At 37.6% G+C, this 21,247-nt stretch overlaps 1 protein-coding gene and 1 long non-coding RNA gene across 5 annotated transcripts in view; one reads left to right on the forward strand and one right to left on the reverse strand.

The window, feature by feature from the left end:
* Window positions 1-21,247, forward strand: part of LOC124170751 — a 127,415-nt gene that overhangs the window by 95,621 nt on the left and 10,547 nt on the right. The window lies entirely within an intron of this gene.
* The window catches only part of LOC124170750 (metal cation symporter ZIP14-like), a 46,994-nt gene continuing 37,507 nt past the window's right edge, over window positions 11,761-21,247 (reverse strand). For 3 of the 4 annotated variants that reach the window (XM_046549679.1, XM_046549680.1, XM_046549681.1), the window contains exons 8-9: window positions 13,312-13,496; window positions 11,761-12,134 (exon numbers count right to left, since the gene is read on the reverse strand). In XM_046549679.1, the coding sequence (XP_046405635.1) occupies window positions 11,982-12,134; window positions 13,312-13,496 (338 nt within the window). In that variant the 3' untranslated portion in view covers window positions 11,761-11,981. The remainder of the gene's footprint in view (window positions 12,135-13,311; window positions 13,497-21,247) is intronic. The other variant, XM_046549682.1, reaches the window with a different exon arrangement.

Genomic DNA, 21,247 nt, shown 5'->3' on the forward strand with positions numbered 1-21,247 from the left:
CACGACCCGGGTTTCGTAACGTGGTTACATCTTCACCTGAAGATGGGTCGTGCCCATATTAAAATAATAGTGAACCTTACAAAATTTTACTTCTTCATGTCCAATTTAATACTGCCTGTATTATCAGGAGATGATAAAAACTTATCTTCTACGTATGCAAGTTAACCCAATAAAATGATGTTCAATAAATCGCCAATATGTTTTGAAAGAATTCAGGTCATATAATAACGCGAGGAAAAAAAATAGCGCAAGGTACCAACATTTATCCTGACCTTTACAAAGGATACCTTGGCGGACACTCTTAAGTACCTTCTCCAAAAGATATCTACCTTAAATATTATCAACATGGCAGTAAATTTAACGCCGTGACATACTCCAGTTAGAAACTAAGGCGACCAAGAACTGAAATTCATCCCAGTAAATATTCCGCGAATTCGTCTCCAAATATGGGCTTTAAGTATACAAATTAGTGAAGAATATCAATTACAGAACTATTCAAGAAGAAGGTCGTTGTAATGGAAAGTTATAGAAAGTGAAGCATCCCATGAAGGCAGTTAGATTTCTGGGAAATGAGGGTTAAAATAAAATAATTATTTTTTGCATGCGTCAAAAACCGATCTTTCCAGGACACTTATCGAATTCCCGGAATTATCCTACAGTTTCTCTAGAAGACCGAAATTACCTGAGTGACCGAAATAAGTTTTCCAGGTCAGTGGACACCCAGAAAGTGCATCGAAAGGTTGTCAATAAAAGGTATCAATAAAAGGTAACGACGGAACCCAAGAGGTGATTACAAAACGAAACATTATGTAATGAATAGGACTAAGAGTTCAATTATCTTCCTCATGAGTCTCTGTAATGAATAATAAGTCCACATAAGCGTGAGAACAAAGTCATCAATCCGCAAAGTACACTACCTCCTTACGATGAAAAAAATGAATCTCCTCGCAACTTTCCATCAATTCCAAACTTTCCACTTCGTAATTATCTAGCTCGCGGAAGAGAACGTCCCTCAATAATGACCCTCAAAATGAAATTAAAATAATGAAAAGCAACCAAATTCATGAATAAAAGATTTGAATTTCACGACAGCCCAAGCATATCTATAAAACTACGCCAATTTCATAAATTATTTAAAAGGACGTGATGACAATTTAAGAAGGAAATTAGGCACTTGCCATAAATAATTCCGTGAAGGAATAGGTTTCTGGTGGAAATGCTAAAATGAAAGCTTTTTAAGAATGGCAAGAAAAATGCAGTAAAAGAATCACAGGATGAAACCAGTTTGAGCAATACAATTTACACAAGTTTGAGTTGACTCTGTAGACCTTAGGTAGCTTCACAGACCTGGATCGCGACGTAATGAAAATGCAGACTAAAATAAAAATGGGGTGGTGTAGTGGTTAGTGTGCTCGACTCCCTATCCGGAGGTCAATATATTGTATGAACAACTGGGTGCTTTGAATAAGTCACTACTTAAAAAAAAGTAGATTAAAACGAACTATTCAAACTACACGTTTCATTTACGACGGCAAAGTTTGCTGAAAAATGAGCAACCATCGACGATAATTAATTATTAGAATTATGTACAATTTATACTCAAAAATATACTGTAAGTATAGTGAGTTCAAGAATATATATTAAATACTTCGAATAATTAATTGACGTTGATGCTAGGTCATGTTTATATATGTATTTTATGTATAACAATCTGGAGTTAAGCGCTTTATGGTGCAGAAACGTGGACGATTAGGGAGGAGGACGAGAGAAGATTGGAGGCGTTCGAGATGTGGGTGTGGTTAAGAATGAAGACGGTGAAGTGGACGGAGAGGAGGAGGAACGACGAAGTGCTGGACATGGTGGGTGAGAAGAGAGAACTTATGGGTGAGATAGGGGAGTGACAAGAGGTATGGATGGAGCCAGTACCGAGCGGGAAATAGATGTTGAAAACGGTGTTAGAGGTCGGAATGTTGGGTAGACCTGAGAGAGGAATGAAGGCAGTAGGATTATTTATTTATTTCCAACTTCCCCGCAAGCACCACATAGAGGCCTTTACAACGGAGGAATTAACAAAGCACGGCAAAAACATCCAAGCCCTGTATAGGGAGGATTCGAACCCGCGATCTACGGTTTGGCTGGCGAGGACTTTACCCCACCGCCACCGAGGCCGCATTTTTAGATAGAATGAAAGGGAGTAGGCCTTATAGTGAATAGAAGAGGGAAGTACATGAAGTGAGATAGGGGCGCAGCTAAGAATTAAGGCTAGGGGGGGTTTTAGGCGCCACCAATACTTACGGGTGTGGAGGTATTGCATACACATCAGGGTAAGCAGGAGTTGCAGGGGCCCTCCTCCAGAAAAATTTTAAGAATAATGGTTCAAAATGGCGAGTTTTACGGCTTTCTGAGGAATATTTTATTAATCCTAACACTATTCTACAAGTAATACTCATCCAAATCAGTAAAATAGATTAAAATTAAAAATTTATCTGAGCTCTGGGGGGGGTTTATCTGGTTTTATCCCCCAAAACCCCCCCTCGCTGCGCCACTGAAGTGAGAAGAGACTGCCAGAATACTTCTTAACCCTTTATAACCCAATGTTGCTTCTAAGCAACATCACAAATGTATAAATTTTTTGCTCTATTTCGGAAATATCTAAGCTACGTATTATTTTGTGGTGTAAAGCTTAATGACAAAATATTTAGCTGCCACGATAATAGTAATTGGGTGCAAATTTGTAAAACTTTCAAAATGAAAAACCTTGAAATTTTATTTCTCCCCGAAGTAGCTCTGGGTGAGAAAGGGTAAAATAATTCATGAAAACCTACCTTCCACGGTAGAATACTTTAGCGATAATAAGTATCAATCTACAAATCACTTGCAATGTTTAGCACCAATGCCTCCATCACGACGAACTTCTCCGCATAATCTCCCTTAGAGATTCTTCGCAATATTTCGCTTCGCGTCTCTCCGTCTCGGAGAAATGATCAGGTTAGAGTTACAACTGATCGCACAAGTTGCCAGACTGTTATCCATAACGGACTAAGGCAGAAGTCGCTCATGTCGGGCAGGAAAATTAGAAATTTACGGTTGAGTTCTGAGTCGCTGCAGACTGAGAACTGTCTCCGCTAGCTTCGATCAAAAGAATATGATTATTTTTTTACACACGAGTGCACACCTTGGAGATACGATAAAGCTATGAATACTTTTTAATTTGCCCCTTTGTTCTTTATTCTTGAACAGGGCCGCACACAGACAGGATATCCGTTAGCAAAACTGAAATGGTATTGAGTAAGTGCAGTGATTGCAACTACTTCGCTACAACCATGAACTAATAACGCGCTGTTATAATTTTCTTAAAATGTTGGTTTCATTCGCCTTTTCCATGCTGAAATGTCACAACTTGGCTCGTCCCCCCCCCCAGTTATGATCCTGGGTACGCCCTTGGCTGCAACAGCTATATAGTAATATAAAATACAGATGTGGGAACCCCAGCAACGAACAATGTTATTCGGAACCTGTTTTTCTGCGTGAATTTATTATCACCTTATCTTAATTGAACTTAAAACACCAAGGACACTCCGTTTTCCGCTCACCTGCCGAAAAATCATGGATGAAAAAAAATTGCAATGATATTGATAGAAAATTTTCGACAGTACTCACAAAAGCTCAGAACTACTTTACCGCTAATTCCGGAGGTATTACAACATAAAATCGCCAACTTCAGCTGAAAAATGCAAATCATATATAACTAGCTATAATGTATACCAATGTAACCCGCTAGGCGTTACCCCCATAAAATGATATGAATTGGAAGACTGAATAATGTATACAAATAGGTATATACATCTTCATTATAAAAAACATGTCCTAAGTAGATCGCTATTTCAGGGAATAGTCAATATAATGGAGTTAGACGAAAATACGCAGTTCCGACAAATCATATACAGCAACCGTATTTCGGCAACGGAGAAAATCCTGTAATTACTTGTCGAATACGAGTCTGTTAAGTACCCAATTATGGTTAGACTAATTTTCCTCTTGAATTACAATGACCTATTTCGCAGCCAAATGATTACTCCCATTCGTCGTTAAAATAAGCATTTACCCTATCACGTGGTCACATGTCTGTAACGACAGACTCGGTCATTTTCATTACCCTCTCTTCATGAAATCTCACACGTGGAGCCACGATCCGAACACGCTCCAATGTAATGATTGGCTGATTGGGTTCAGTTGTGATCCCCGTGGACCTGAGGACCTATTAGCGCACACGATCGTACGGCAGAGATGGAAATGGGACATTGAATTTCCAATTTCCGGGAAAATACCGACGCCACGACTCCATCACCACTGCTATCTCTCATTTACGAGAAATAAGGCCAAAAAGTCCAGACTTGAAAAAACTGGCACGATTTACACCTCGTTACGGACCTGATTGAATACTACTCCACCAAAAAGTTCTGTGAGGCGTTTCCTTGAGATTGCATGGAGCACGCAATTCCGCAAAAATACGCACTTCCCCAATAATTCTAATGAGCTGCAAACAGTGACGGCGCTAGCAGGTGCGAGGCTAGGGGCGAACCTTCAGTGCGGGGCCCTTCACTTAAAATATTAAACTCTATACCCCGAGCTCCCATCATCTACAAACTCGAGCATTTTGAATCCCTACCACTCTCTGGCTAAGTATGTGTTCCCCTCCCAAATTCAGACTTCGTAATTACGCCGTTATAATACCATCACGCCTTTGAGTTCAACATAGTATAATACAAATTAAATTTATAATTATATTTATTCATAAAATTATAACGTAAAATAAACATAAAACGCGCGCTTTTTACTTTAAATTGCTGCACTATTATTCCTTTTTCATAATATTATTTTTTGTCTTGCACGGACTTAACAATACAGTAATAGTTGAAATTGCGTTTTCAAACTATCGTATATTTTAATTTTTTTTCACGAACGCGGGCCCCCCCAAAGCGCGGGGCCCGGGGCAGTCGCCCCGGTCGCCCCGCCCTAAGGCCGGCTCTGGCTGCAATACTTCGTTCTCTGTTACGGTTTTCTTGAAAAATATTACGCGGAGCTTAAAAGTATTCCTCACGGCTCTTTAAAGTATTTTAAGAAGTTTGAACCGAATGGTAGGGAGCAAGCAATTATAATTGCTACCATTTTATTGAAATTGATATCATTTCTTTTACGGAACAAATACACTGTCAACTCAATATAAATTAACAGATTATAGGTGATTATTTGCGACTCAAAAAAATTTAATATCATTTACTTAAAGCTACGTACAAATGCCGCACGCTTTGCTTGAATTAATTGATAAATACTGTGAAAGGGAGTATCTGGAGGAAAAGTAGGATATCATTTCACCAAAACTCATTCTCCATAAATCACTACCAGAAAAAAAAGAAAAGTAAGATATAAAAGATGAAAGGACAGCAAATTACAATTAGAAACGAGAATCAGAGAAAATTTTGACTTACAGGCGAACATTGAGAAAAACAGTTGAGGCGTTATTTGATTATCGTAGAATGGTATCTCCCACATAAAATTCAGTAAGAGGCGCATCCGTATTTCAAGAAAAAAATTTATGTATTAAAGTAAAACGTAACTGCACTTTTCCACAATTATTCTAATGCGTAAGACGCGCATCTTGTACCAGATGATGGCTCTGTGAGCCGAAAAGCGTCGTGCGCATTAAAATAATTGTGGAAAGTGAAATTACGTTTAATTTTAATACGTCGAACTATCACTATGTAACGCCTGAATCGGTTGATTTTATTCGTAACATTTTTTGGTCTATTTAGTTTCGCCAGGTAGGTGGAACTTATTTACACAGTCGTTAAAGTAACACATCTGAGGCGAATCGCATAAAAAAGTGTAAACGATACTTTTTTGTAAGTTAACTGAATAAGGAAATCATTAAACCTTGAAAGACTACTCCCCATGGGTGTACGATTCGTCATAAACTGCTACAGGCGTACAGCGCGCTAGGCTTAGATTGCTTGAACAATTGAGAATAGATATCAGAGAGCGAATATAGCGACAAGGAGCATGGGCGTACCCAGTAGTCTTTAAGCTTCGCTAGAAGCAAAAATCGCAGTAGTCTTTAAGCAAAATCAGTACTGCATTGAAACGAAAGTATTAAACAAATTTTATTCAAACCCACGAACAATATATATTAGTTAAGATATGTAACTAAAATAAAACTATTTTTTCAAGGAAATAATCCCATAAACCCCATGGCTTGCCCCCCCCTCTAGTTATGATCCTGGGTACGCCCTTGTCACGGAGAACCTAATATTAGAGTCCCACTATAATTCCAGGTCCGACAGAAGCGATAAATTCAGAGAGATGTTTTGCCGAACGGAAAGATATGGGAATTCGTTTCCCCCGAAACCATAAATGACTTTAATGAATGCTAGTCGTAATTATGTTTGAGTATTTGCTTTTTGTATTTGAACGCTTGGTGTCCTTAGGCCCCCTGCCACACGCCATTTAAGGCTGCTGGCGGAGTGGAATGTAGATGATATATTTTACTAGGCTTTCCGCTCATTTTCAAAGACATTAGACACTTGAACTCTGCTCCCACCGCTCTCAATACACGCCGCCGGCATCGCTAATCGCACGCCAAGGTAAGATGCTCAAGACCGCTGGTGACTCAGGAGAGAGTAAAACAATGGTGCATCGTACGGCCAGGGGCGCAGCGAAGAATTAAGGCTAGGGGGGGTTTTAGGCGCAACTAATACTTTGGGGTGTGGGGGTATTGCATACCCGCCAGGTTAAGAGGGAGGTGCGGCGGCCCTCCATTAGAAAACATTGTAAGATGAATGGTTCAAAATGGCGAGTTCTACGGCCTCCTGAGGCATATTTGATTAATCCTAATACTATCCTATAAGTAATACTGATCCAAATAAGTAAAATGGATTAAACTTAAAAATTTCTCTGAGCTCTGGGGGAGGTTTTAATCCCCAAAACCCCCCCTCGCTGCACCACTGCGTACGGCAACTTGCTTCCACTATGCATACTGCAATCCCCACCAAAGAATGCAAAACCCGTATAATATATGCGATTCTTTATTCACTCGGCTTACAACTTCTTTTAGACTTCTTGTAAATAGGCTTAGTTGTAGATGAGTTAATCGAGTAAGCGATTGTTAGTGTTTTAGTGTTAGCGATTGTTTTGTGTATTAGTGAATCATAATGGTCTCTAGACTGCTTTAAAAACTCAATAAAATACACAAATTATTAAAAAATTTTGACCTCCCAGTGGAGTGTGCCCCTCCCAGCATTTGACTCACGAGTCACCACTGGCTCCAAATCTCCCGACGTTTTGAAGAACCACTACTTCTTCATCCTCAGGGGATCTTCTGAATGATTCAGAAGTGATTCATAAGATCCCTTGAGGAAGCGGTTCTTCGCAACGTCGGGAAACATGGAGCCAATTACCCAGTGGAAAACACAAGAATCCTTTCTTCTTCCTTGATTACGCTGGAGCTGGTATAGTACAGTATTTGTATGAGGTGTCCCATAGCTGAGGTCATTTGCTCCACGGAAGGTTGGAGAGAAACCTGGTATCAGCATTAGCCTGCCTCCACTAAAGGTTTCCTGGGGACCATGGACCAACGTCCCATCCGACAGAAAGAGTGTTGCACTCTAAGTACTCAAGCAGAAGCCAAATCTCTGCCTCTGCCAGAACTTGAACCCAGCCCCACTGGACGGTAATTCAGACACACAAAAACTAAATAAAAATCGCAGAAAACAGGCAATTCACCGGCGGCATAATGGAGAAGCATCCTATTTCTCCGTAATATACCCGACTGTTTCTGTCATGATTTCAATAGCATCGGTAAGTGTGAATGCCCTCTTCAGATCAATTACGGCAAGAACTGAGTGGTATGGAAATCAGTTGCGTGTGATACATGATCAACACCTGAAATTTTAAATATTGTCGTGAAATGATTACAAATGGGTGCTCTTGAGCAAATGGAAATGAGAACGGATCTGACACAACCGTGCACATCCCTAGGTTTTCCAATGGGTGAAAGACTGCATCGAATTGAACAAAGTACCTGAATATACTGAAAAGAGGCAAAATTAGACAAGTAGTAGTATAGTATTTCAAATTCTATCCTGAATTTCTTTGGTAATACGTTTAAAATGATATGTTGGTTATGTTTATGGAGTCGCTAATGTTTTTCGACTGATTACTTCTTTAGTTACAGCGAGGGTCATTACAGTAAGCCTGGACCATAAGGTGGCTGTGAGAACACCTTTAAGCTACATAATTTTGCCAGCTTTGATTTAAATGTAATAAGTCATCACCAGTTTCCTCATTAGAGATTTTCTTACAACCTGTCTTTCACCAAAATTCAAACTCGATGTATTCTGACTGCATTCCAACTTTTCCTTTACTACTAAACTCTGCATATTCGAAGGTGCATGATATAAAATATAATTATCGTAATAAATGGAAGATACAAATAACGTTTTTGCAAAATGATTAAAAACTTGGCTGGAAAATTGTTCCAGATTTTCATCAGTAGAGTATTCAAGGAAAAAAATGTGTAAAAGTACTACGGTATTGCAATGAGTACAAGATACTTTCATGATATAAAACCAAATTTGGTTTGGCTTCGAAAATATTCCATCAATGAAAAAGGAGCTCATAACTGGATAACTGAGTTCTTAAGGCCCAAGTTTAATTCAAGTTAAAATGTATTCACCAAAAAATATGTATAGCCACTGCAACCTAGAGAATTATGAAAAAATTCAGGGTTTTAGTCGCTACTACGATGTAATGAGATATAATCAGCAACAGAAGAGCTTTGTATTAAATAAAGTAAAAATTTGCTTAAGAACAAGCATGCAAGATACAGTGGCGACGTTTGTTAGGAGTAATAATGATCTCCGAGAAATACTGGGCTAAGGAGGCGGCTTCGAAAAAGTAAATGAATTCGAAAATAAACGCTAATTCACAAAAACATCAGCATTGCTCAATCTGTGAGTGAGAGTTCATATTTTCCTTCATTTTGTGCATTGCTAAAATTATAACCAATTCCCAAATTTTCATCCCCTAAACAATGCTCACACTGATTTTGAGTTTACAGCTTCAGAAAGTGTTTAATATCCTTTATTGCCTCTATGGATTACAAAATCGCCGGCCTCGGTGGCGGTGGGGTGAAGTCATCACCTGCAAAACAGAAGGTCGCCGGTTTGAGTGCCACCTGGGTAGGTTGCCCCTACCCAGGGAATGGTTGTGTGTGACAGTTGTTGTTTCATGTTATTTCCTCCGATGTAAAAGGCCTTAAATGAGCTGTTTTCGAGGCGATGGTAATAAAAAAAAATATGGGCAAGTTACCATCAAACCTAGCCACCATTATCAGGGGTGCAGCTAGGAATTACGGCTAGGGGGAGTTTTAGGTGTAACTAATACTGCGGGTGTGTGGGGGTATGGAATACCCACCATGATAAGCGGTAGGTGCAAGATTAATAAATTTCGGAATTTTAAGATAAAATGTTCAAAATGTTTTACTGCTTTCTGAGGGATAATTTATTAAACCTTTCACTATTCTATTAGTAATACCAATTCAATTAGCAAAATGGATTGAACTTAAAAATTTCTCTGAGCTCTGAGGGGGGGGGGTTTATCCCTCAAAACCCCCCCCTTGCTGCGCCACTAACCATTATCATCACCACAATAAAATAAATGCAACACTGAGACCAGTCTTGAAGAAGAATGACGAAGACATTAACAAAGACATGACCAAAGTAATAATGCAGGTAAGAGATGAAGAAAACTTAATCCGTTCAGGCAATTGGAATGCTGTCGTCGCAAAAGAAATTATGGAAAAAAAAACTGGAGAAAATGGAAGGGGGAAATGAAATGAACAAGGGAAAGCGCATATAAAATTCTTTACAGAACACAAGCTAGCGGTTGCCAACATACTATTTGAAAATCACAACTGATGACGAAACATGTGGAAAATGCGAGGAGAAATAAGAAGATTTCAAATAAGCTACATTATGTTCAATCAGTCCCATTCTGTCAAGAAAACATTAAAGACTCACAGTGGTCCTGTGCATAACAATTTTAAGCATAGCTCTGTGCAAAACCAGTACCTTCAGAGGCAATATTCATCTTCATTGTCTTCCTTAAAACCATTGAGCTAGTATTGCTTGCCAAAATAGTACCTCAATTATCACATAGCATTATGTTTTTGGCAAAGGACAGCCTTAGCAAAAAGGCATTTTCTGAGCAAAAGCAGGCCCTAAAGGCCATGCTGCACTCCAGGCAGACCCATATTCTAAAAGCATGGTGTATACTTACCTTACTGTACATCCTAATCTGTGCTTTATTAACTTAACTTAATCCTACCCTCAGTGGTGCATTAATGAGGGAGTAGCCACCCCTTTATCCCCCCCCATAATACATGGAAAAATTGAAAAGGTAGCAATCTGTAAGGGAGGCTCTCTTAAGATACTCTTTCACAGGCTTAATAAACAACGTTTAAAAACAATTATCAAAGGTCTGAAAGCATATCAGACCTAAGTAGCATCATTGCCGAGAGGTATTGCTTACCACCAAGGCACCATTGAAAGTGATTAACTGCCCCCACCTCCCCTTCCCCCAAAATAAGGACTTTCATTCACCCCAAGCCCAACCCCAACAAATGATGAAATTTACTTGTACAAAACATGCAATTGTAATTACATTCACGTAAAATAATCATTCCCTCTCACAAGATCAGCAGTCCTCACTGTGCTGCATCAGAGCAGCACTCAGCAAAATCCCACCCAATATCAAAGTTATATTCTCATTCAAGGTTAATTCAAAGTGATTATCCAAAAGGAACGCATATTAACACATTGCTGAAATTATGGAAAGCAGATGTAACTTCTATCAGAGATAAAATGCATGGTATACATGAGATGTATTCAGATAAAATGTATCCGTGTATCTCATAGTATTCAATCATGTTTTTTGATGATTTAAATATTACTATGCAATCTTACAAAAATAAAATTTAGTACAATACTATTGTAAAAAGGTACAGTGGAACCTCGTTAAAGCGAGTACGGGCTATAGCGACACCCCCGCTATAACGAGAGATAGCCGATGCACCGTCAATTGACCCTATAATAAGCGTGTTAAAAATTCGTTTTAACGAGACCCTTTCGGTGTTGGCTCTCGCCATAGCGAGGGTTTCACCGCCGGAAGACTTTCATCAAGACTCCTTAACCTCTGTAATTGCTAGCGATCTGTTAGAAATGAAGTTAATGGAGTGCTCAGTCTCAAATTTATGTGGTAAACTGTCTTTCGATAAATATAATGATTGACGAAACAATGCTTTGCATGATTTTTATTCAGTGCGGCGCTTATAAATTGTTCGAATAGTTAGTCGTTGGTTGAGTAAGGAAATTTAGTGATGCAAAAAAACATCGCCTTTCGTCTGGATTTATGCTTACGTTTATCGGATAGATGTTTATCTGTCGCCGCACCACTCCTGTTCCTGTATATCTGTTCGCAAGAGGTATATTGGCTATTATTTGCTCCACCTCCGGTAAAGCGACAATTCGCTATAACGAGTGTTTATTAGTGCACCGTGGGGTGTCGTTATATCGAGGTTGCACTGTATATAAATTAAATTTGTAGCAGTAAAATAATTAATACTTTTCCAACATTCCCTGAATTGGCACATCAACTCAGCTCATACTCTGAAAACCATAAATAAAGGGAAATGATTCATTCACGTTCTCTGTGCAAAGAAATTAATTTTATTTTTACATAAATACCTTTAATCTTTACACCTCTCATCTGATGAGTAAAACTTCTTGATAAAAAAAATATTTGATATATTTAATCTAACTGTCAACATTTAAAACTCACTCAACATAGTGACTTCTTGCAGGAAAAATGAAGATATTCATGGCAAGTGTTTGAGATTCATCCTCCACTGGCATAAATTGTACCAATCACGTGAAATTTATACTGTCCTGGTACAAGGCCAGGACGTAGAGGGTAGTGACACCAATACCCATGCCAACGTTCTGAAGAACAAGTATCTGGAAGGCTTTTTTCACACTTATTTTACTCGCCTCTTCTGCAACTTCATTCATCTCAGGAACCTAAGGAGTCACGAACAAGACATTTCCAAATTAGATCACCAACTATCTGATAATAAATGCCAGCTACGAACAAATATAGAAATGATAGCTAAAAAGCTACCCTTAAACACTACAGCCCTGAAGTTCAGAACACCTTTCATAAAAACATGGAATCACAAATAACTTAATGGGTTCTTAAAAATTATCGAAATATAATCCTAAAATGATCCATTTTGCTAAAATATATCTACTTATATGTATAGTAAACTTGGACATAAATACTGTTCTGATAAGAAACACCCACACACGAACTTCACATGGTACATTCACAATATGGAGCAATGGAATTAAGGAAAGATAACACGAGTTATCCTGGATTTTTTTACACCACAATTATTCACGACTTAACTTTTTTATTACTATAAGTGAACAGCTTCACTAGTACAACCAACATTTGACTGAGTCACTCATAATCCCACAGTTTAGGGTTCAATCCATTACCAAAGAAATTAGGGAAAAAAACATAATTCCTTGAAAAACGGGTGCAGAATTAGATCATAGCCTTTCTGGTGAACTAGATGAAGAAGTTATTCTCCTATTCTCCACCAGGTAAAATGATCCAAAGCTGATGTTTTGATGCTTGACTCTGGCATCATCATCATCATCAACAGAGCAGATGGATGTCTAGCTGAGCTTTCTCATTGGTCACCACAGTGGCACCTGGTCTCAAGGCAAGGATTATGTATAAGGCAATCATAAACCTCAGCTAGAAAACCGAACTAAACTAACAGCAATGCCTGAGTTGAGCATTAAAATGCCCGCCATGGATCATTTGAGAATTTGACATTTGAAAAAATCATCTCTGGTAGTCCGGGAGTTGTATTTGATCACTCGATGTTCAAATTTTTTTATTGACCTCAATGCATTGTCACATGGGAAACTAAAAGGCAAATTCAAAGACTAGTAAAGACACAATTTTCCTCAATTTTATACCTAAACTATAAATTATCACTTGAAATACCCCTTCTTCACTCCAAAGTACCATTAAAACTGCATATTAGATGCAAGGCAGAATTATATGAATAAACATAACTCTACAGAAAAAATCTTTCTGACAATATCAGCAAAAATGAAGTCAAACTGAATACAAAGTTCAAGACTCATATTTAATAATGCTTTGGAAATAAACAAACCTTACCATATCCACCAACGAAATGTACAAAAACATTCCTGCCGCAAAACCAAAAATGTATGTGCTGGCTTCTATTTCACCCAACAGGATGCCAAGTATTAAGCCCAGGTAGCAAGTGCAGGCGGATAAAAAATTGTATAAAAGTGCTTGCTTCAATGACATGCCAGCATTAAGCAGAACTGCAAAGTCTCCTGTAATCACAACAGCAAACACGTCAAGCTAAGCATTTGATAAGGAAACATTTTACACAGTATAAGAAAACAGGAGTTATAATTCCTATGACACAAATAATTAACTACACATAAGAACTAAACTATATCACCTCACCAGTGCAATAAAATAACCATTAAAATATTATCATAATCATTCATGATTACATTCCCTCATATATATGTACATAACACTTATTAATTCTCTATTAAATGGTGAAAGTATCACTAATTGTTGAAAGACAGTAAAGGGGTTTGAAAGTGATGAACTGTCACAATTGAATTCATTGTTTTTATGGGAGTACGATAACCCCAATTCATGATCTTCAGTGCCTTAGATCATTCAAGAATAATTTAGTTGAACCAATACCTTAATATACACGGCAACAAAATATTGAAGCATTCTATTCTGTAGATTAATTCACTGGATTAGCCCACATTTGAGCACCAAATAATACTAACATAACTAGGCAAGCCAGATTCATTGGACCCATGTTTTTAATTTTTAATGACTCCCGATAATTACTTTCCTCAATATACATAATTGGGTGTATATTAAAACCATCAAAAAATGGATGTTAAAGTATGTATCTTTGAAAATATTTTGATGACAATCATGATAAAATTTCAAAGTAAATATTGTACAATTTTCCACAATCAGCTGTGTAGGCACTATATGCAGCAAATAATTGTAATTTTTGTATCTTACTCTCACTACAGTTCATCCCACCATGTTTAGAGCATACTTTTTCAAACAGATGTTTAATTAGTAACCCTTACTAACCCTTTCAGAGCGGTGCGCCAATACATATCGGCTCTTACGTAGTCCATTGTTTAATTTGCTGTAACTTATTACATTGCTATAACTTATTTCAGTAAACATAAAAATATTTTGTCAATATTAACCAGTTTAACCTCATCAATTAAAAAAACGCATAAGGATACATAATAAAATAGCTGTGAATTGTTTTTTTTTCCTAGTTATACTACGAGTATTTCTCTAGAGCTAGTATTTCTCGCCAGTACCCCAGGAAGAAGGATAGCACTAAGAGGGTTAAACATTTGCAATGGACAAGCCGATGTAATATTTTTATAAGATGTCCCACACTTTCATCAAAAAACTCAAGGACATCTGGTAGGATGTAGTTGAAAAATGTTTTCTATAAACTATCATAATCAGAACATCAAATTTACTAACTTTCAGATATATGAACGTACATAGGCGGATCTAGGGGGGGAGCATGGGGGCACGTGCCCCCCTCCCCCCCCCCAGACCCTTAAAAAATATGCAAGATTTTTAATATGGTCCAATTATCATTGCGTTCATTTTGTATTACGAGATATCCTTGTGCCCCCCCAGAACAAAATCCTGGAGACAACCTTGCTTGTGCCCCCCCCCCCAGAAATCCTGGATACGCCCCTGTGAACATACATGCACAATTGAAAAATTCATGTGTGCCTGAAATTTCAAATATGGCACCTTTGGAGTTGGCCGATGCAACTGTCAGTGCAGCATGGAGGATCTAGCACTTTGGTAAGTGCTACGTGGTGAGAAATTTTTGAATAAATTTAAAATGCAATGATATAATTTTAAGTATCAATGCACCCATTGTGAAGTCAGGGATTGCCCAGCGCTTTTCTTGATTTTGCTTCCTGTGGGCACCAAAATTTTTTCAGCTCCAGCACATCGCATGTGCAGGGTTTCATTCGTGGCCATAATAAGTTAAGGCAGGATTGTTACACAGCGCTGCATGCAGCAGGATAGTACACTCTTTGATGCCTAGCCTAGGTTTTTGAACTTAAGAACCAATTCAACTTTCGAACAAGGTCTCGGAAAGCATCTTGTTCATAAGTCGAGGACTTACTGTAATCTTCTAAACCATAGCATAATAAACCTCCACATAGCAAAATTTTACAAAAGTCTCCGTGTTATGAAAACTAAGTCTCAGTCCTTTTCCAAACTAAATGCATGGATGAAAACCTACATTGCAACAAAATCTCCCAAGAATGTAATTCTCTCGTAGGCTCCAATAACAAAAATGACCTCTCCATAACTTATTTTTTCACTTTGGAATAATAATTTTACTATTTTTTATGCACAATTTCACTTTCAAATTCCACATTAAGCTCCGAGTCTGTTTATAGCAACCTAGTGTCTTTTTTTCATGCATCTGAGGCCTCAAGTTGGGCTAAAGTAAGAATATTCACATAGCCTACAATGCCCTCTTAATTCATCATCTTTAACTTCGTCACAGACATCAAATCTATTATGGTGCTACAAGTGTGCTCTCAGGCATTTATTCATTACTGACCCCCACAAAATTCATTATTCACAAGCTGAGGGTGCATAATCCAAAGAAAATAGCAAGGTCAGTGAAGAAATTTTGGTGCTTTTAGACACCCTAACATGTGAAAATGACCAAAAGCCTATTTGTAAAAGTTTTTGGATAAACAGCACAATAATCTTGAAGTTAATATGAGTTAAGTTTCTAGCTCATAATCAGCATTTACTTTCCTCTCTCCCAGATAATTTGCTCGCTCTTTAGACCTTCCCAAGACAGTATGTAAACAAAATTGTCAGTTAGAAACTTACATGGGAATATTATGCTTTCCACTCCTACTAGGTCATTTTGAGGGGAGACGGTGACCACTTGCTGCACATCATAGTCTTCATCTATGCACACACAATGATAAGGATTGAAATTATTTCCACAAATTTGCCCCAAAATTTCATTAAAATGCAGTGCAGTTTTAACAATCATCCCAACATAATAGGGTGTGGTAGCCATTTTTGCTTACTGGAATCAATATCAACAAAATTCCTAATAATAAAAACTTTTTAAGTTGGCATTTCAGACAAACAAGTCCAATAACATATACTTCTTACCAGTGTTATAAATTAATCAATTAAAAGTAATTGAATTACTTGTAACAATTACTTTTGCAGAAATTTTTACTTGTAATGACAACTTTTGCAGAAATTTCTACTTGTAACGATTACTTTTGACAAAATATAATTTACTCCTTATGGCGAAAGAGGAAACGTTACTTTCATCGTAAGGATTACTTGCTCATAATCGACACTTACTTTACTCTCTCCCACGTAAATTGTAGCCTTCTTATGATGAGTACGAATTTGACACCCCTTGCATTGTTCAGCAGTTATAATTGTGAATTTGCAAGTGAAATTGCATCTTTAGCGATTTCTAGAACTCAATTATTCCAAAATTTTACTGCACTATTCAACAGTTGCCAAGTGGTCTCTAGGGTGGACAATCTTATAAGAAGTAATTTTAACGGTAATTTTACTGATTACTTTTTAAAATCAGTTCTTACTACCCGTAGTTGATTACTTTTTTACAAAGTATATGACTGGAACTCAGCTCAGTTACTTTCTCTAGTACTTTTACCAACACTGCTCTTTTTGGTACACCTGTAATTTAATGCACGATTCATTGGAATTTCTTTCACTCGGAATTGGCCACCATACTGTTATGAATTACCTCATCATATAAATTAACTAAGGGCAATCACTTGCCACTGACCAAGCGCAAGTTTGCTTAGAGATGTCATGCAGATAAGAGCCTATGGTGGTGGCTGAACAAAGTGGTGCCAATGTCTAGTATAAATGAATAATACCAGATACGTAGCACATAATGACAGATGAGTAATCACAATTTCAGACCAAAAGAAAATAACATTAAAAAGGTACCTGAAAGTCTCTTCCATAGCCATGAAAAACGTTTTTGGCACCACAGCCAGAAATTGATACCCTTTAAAAAAATAGTCTCGACATGAGTTCACAGCAGCTTCTTTGCATCTTCAATGTAACTTAAATGGACTCTTAACTTATCCTATCACAACGCAACCAACAAACCACCTCTGCAACGAAGTTCCCATATGCCCGCTCCCAGCAAATTTGCTACATGGAGGTTTTATTGAATAATGCTTCCCACTATCGCCAATTCGACAAGATTGCCTCAAACAAAAAATGCCCCAGTGCTGTTAAATTTTACTGCATGTGCGTATTTATGTTCACAGAAGTACCTGTGTCATAAATACATCAAAATGTGTGTTTGTACATTTCAGGCAGTATCGTATTAAATGAAGATAGCTTAAATTGCAGCTTAAGTGAGGCAAAATAAAAGTGAAAAAACCCAATAATTCCAGCTTACCTAATAATGGTCAATGAGTTTGATTCCATCAATAAAGTAACAACTGAACCATAATCCCTCAAATATTTGGATTATCTCATAGAAGTATTTAACGCTTGACAAAGTATGTAATGAAAATATGGAATATAAATCAATCCCTCAGATAACCACGACATTACACATTTATAAATTAAAACAAACTTACTGGTTAAATATCATTAAGATAATAATTAAATCTACTCATGTACCAAGACAGACTACCTTCAAAATATAATAATGTTTCAATTTTTTTAGAATCATTTGAGTGATTTTTCAATCATTCAATTCCCTATTCATAAAGTTACTGGAGCCACAGAACTTTTATAACATTCAAATCTAAATTAGACACCCAAGTACTTCTTTGGAAGTGACATGAAAGCCAGTACTGACTCAAAAGTTAACTTTTGGTCAAGGAAATGGGGGAAGAAGAATTCAGAGGAAGCACAAAGGAATACATATTGGGTATATTGACATAGGAAAAGAAATCTACTTAGCCACCAAAATTAGTGGATTGAGCAAACAGAAATGGCTAGCAAAGGAGCAAAGTTACTCAAGAACCGACAGTGCACTGTTGGACATCCCTGCAATGTTTGTTGGCGGGTCCATTGGAAATTGCACCGATATTAAATGTTAACGGCAATAATGTTGTCTGGATGTTGTTGGGATACATATTGATTACTGCTTAGGGAGGTGCATGGGGAAGAAACTGGCACACAAGTCAGACATGGGGAAATGGATGAGAAAACTTATCTCAGAATTAAAACTATCAAGGGGATTAGAGTCCTATCCATCAAAGTTATTTATGAGGTACGGTCAATTACCAATATTTTCAGAAATGAGTTGGAAAATTTATGCACTTCAACCCAATCTCTTTCAATTTTAGATAAAGATTATTACATTGAGATAGTTTTTAAATCAATAATAAAAACTCAATTCATACTTTTGACAGCAGTGGGCAAACTACGTAAGAATTTGAAATCCACACATGTCACCCCAGCAAATTAATTCCTTGACAATTGAGCCATCATTCAGTTCACAGAACTTCTATTGGGCAATAATGCTTTTCAAAGAAGGAATTATATTTATGTTACCAATTTAGAGTAATAAATAATATGACACCAATCATCTTGATTAAAATGTAAGGTCAGTCACTACCCAAATAGTGCATGTGTGAATGAAGCTGAAAATGAAAACTTCTAAAAGCTCATACATTAACTGTGTATATCACAAGCTACATAAATGATATCATAAAATATTGAGTTTACCATGCATGAGGTGTATGTAACAACTTCCATATATTTTTATTTTATAAGTAATCCACAACAGATTATTAAGTGTACCACAAGTTTCTCTTTTCACCATCACATATTAATACATAAACACATACACAGAGATTACCAAAAACATAAAAATTGCAGGGAATAGAATGCAGTGGAAATTCATTTCATTTTTTAAGTATCCAATGGTACACGATTTACTCGCCCAGTTTACTACATCTGAAAGGAATCAATTTTAATTGTGCATTCAAGGAAAATTAAGCAAGATAAAATACAGGTTAAAGCAAGGATGCATCCAATTACCGAAGCCTTCAATTGCAACCAATAAAAAATAAAAATAGGCAATGAGATACAGGGGCACAGCTAGGAATTAAGGTTGGGGGGTTTGGGTGCAACTAATAACGGGGTGTGAGGGGGTATGAAATACCCACCAGGATAAGCGGTAGGTGAAAGATTAATAAATTGTGAAATTTTAAGATAAATGGTTCGAAATAGTGGGTTTTACAGCTTTCTAAGGGATATTTTATTAATCCTCCCACTATTCTGTTAGCAATATCAATCCAGTTAAGTACAATGGATGAAACTTATAAATTTCTCTGAGCTCTGGGGGGGGAGTTTATCCCCCAAAACTCCACCCCTCCCTGCGTCACTGATGGGATACACGTAAATGATTAAAACTAGCACTCCAGGAGGACAGCAATAATAGCATTGTATTAAGACCTAACTGCATATGACTAATGCAAACTTAATGGTTCCAACAGTGTAAGGTCATTGCCAAACGAATATTGAAAGAAAAGGGCATTTGGAAGGAAATAGCCCATGCCCTCGCGCATGATTCACTATACTAATTCAGACTGCAGTACTTATTTTTTTCTTTATTCACTTAATGTTGGGAGGATCTGGGCCACCTAGGCAGCTCCCTTTTAATTGCTCATTACCTTGGTCAGGGTTCCCACTCAATCTAAATACAGTAGAACCTCACTTATGAAACTTTCAGCGGAAAACCAAAAAAAGTTTCATAAGTGAGGAAGTTTCATACGTGAGGTTTTTCGGTATTCAGCATGAAATCCTTTCCTATAGGGGCCGGTTTGTTTCCAGGATGCAATTACTCATTTGGAGGCAAGAAATTGAAGCCTAATGATCTTATTTTCACACAAGCAACACCACAGATGATGTGTTACTTTAAGAGAAATATAATTCTACATTCCTGAACAACATTATCCGCGGTTGAACATCTAGCATTTCTGGTACTGATCTGCAAGGCTATCATACTGGAGAGATTTCGGAATGATGACACTAAATGTTCACAGAGAAGCCAATTTTTTAAAAAAGTTGACTCATTAAAAGCAGCTTCAGGAAATTCATTTCACCACCTATAGGCAAACCCATGATTGTAGATTAAAGAAATGAAATACCTAAGGAAAGTCATCCAAATTAACCCCATAACTAGGGAGCAAAATTTCACTAATGTATCACGAAGGCTTCCCACCCTATGGACCAGGGTTCATGTCATGGCCGAGGCAGAAAGTTTTCAGAGATGGCTGTATCCCTGCTTGAAAGTAGTGTGGACGGAACTTCCAGTGCAACACCATGTCCGGCAGATGGAACATTAAGCCCTGGTTAAGCCTATTGTTACAACCTGGCTAATTCCAACACAGGGTTTCTATACTCCCTCCCTTACCTCATGTCGAAAATGACCCCAGCTGTCGGTTTCTTCCCTCTAAATACCATGCCATAGATAATATGGAGCACCCGGCAGTGGCGTAATTATGGTGGGTCGATGAGGGGATAGATCCCCCTCCAAAGCCGCAGAGAATTGAAAAAAAAAAATTTAAAACAAAAGTCTAGCTTTGATAAACAACAACTGCATCTACTCAAAGTTAAATTTTAGGAGCCAAAATGATGTAAAACATATTTACAGGCATGCTCTTTTTTTAAATTTTCCGGGAATCCCCGATGCCTCGGGGGGGGAGCGGGGGGGGCGCCCCTCAGGTACTACCATCACCCCCAAAGCATATTCCTAGTTGCGCCACTGGTATCCGGGATATTCCGTGACTAATTGTAAGACTTTTCCGGTGCTTAGATCACTTTTTTTAAGTGAGCATTTGAAATAACCGCACAACTGCCGTCAGTGATGATTGAACAAAAATATATTAAGAGCTCGAAAAAATCTCCCCTCTCAAAAATGTTTACGCACTAAAAAAGTATTTTTCCGTGAAATTTTAGCAATAGTAGATTGAATCTACCGGGTATAGCTTCTCTG

This window comes from Ischnura elegans, chromosome X (genome assembly GCF_921293095.1).
Source record: "Ischnura elegans chromosome X, ioIscEleg1.1, whole genome shotgun sequence".
NCBI classification, from domain to species: domain Eukaryota; kingdom Metazoa; phylum Arthropoda; class Insecta; order Odonata; family Coenagrionidae; genus Ischnura; species Ischnura elegans.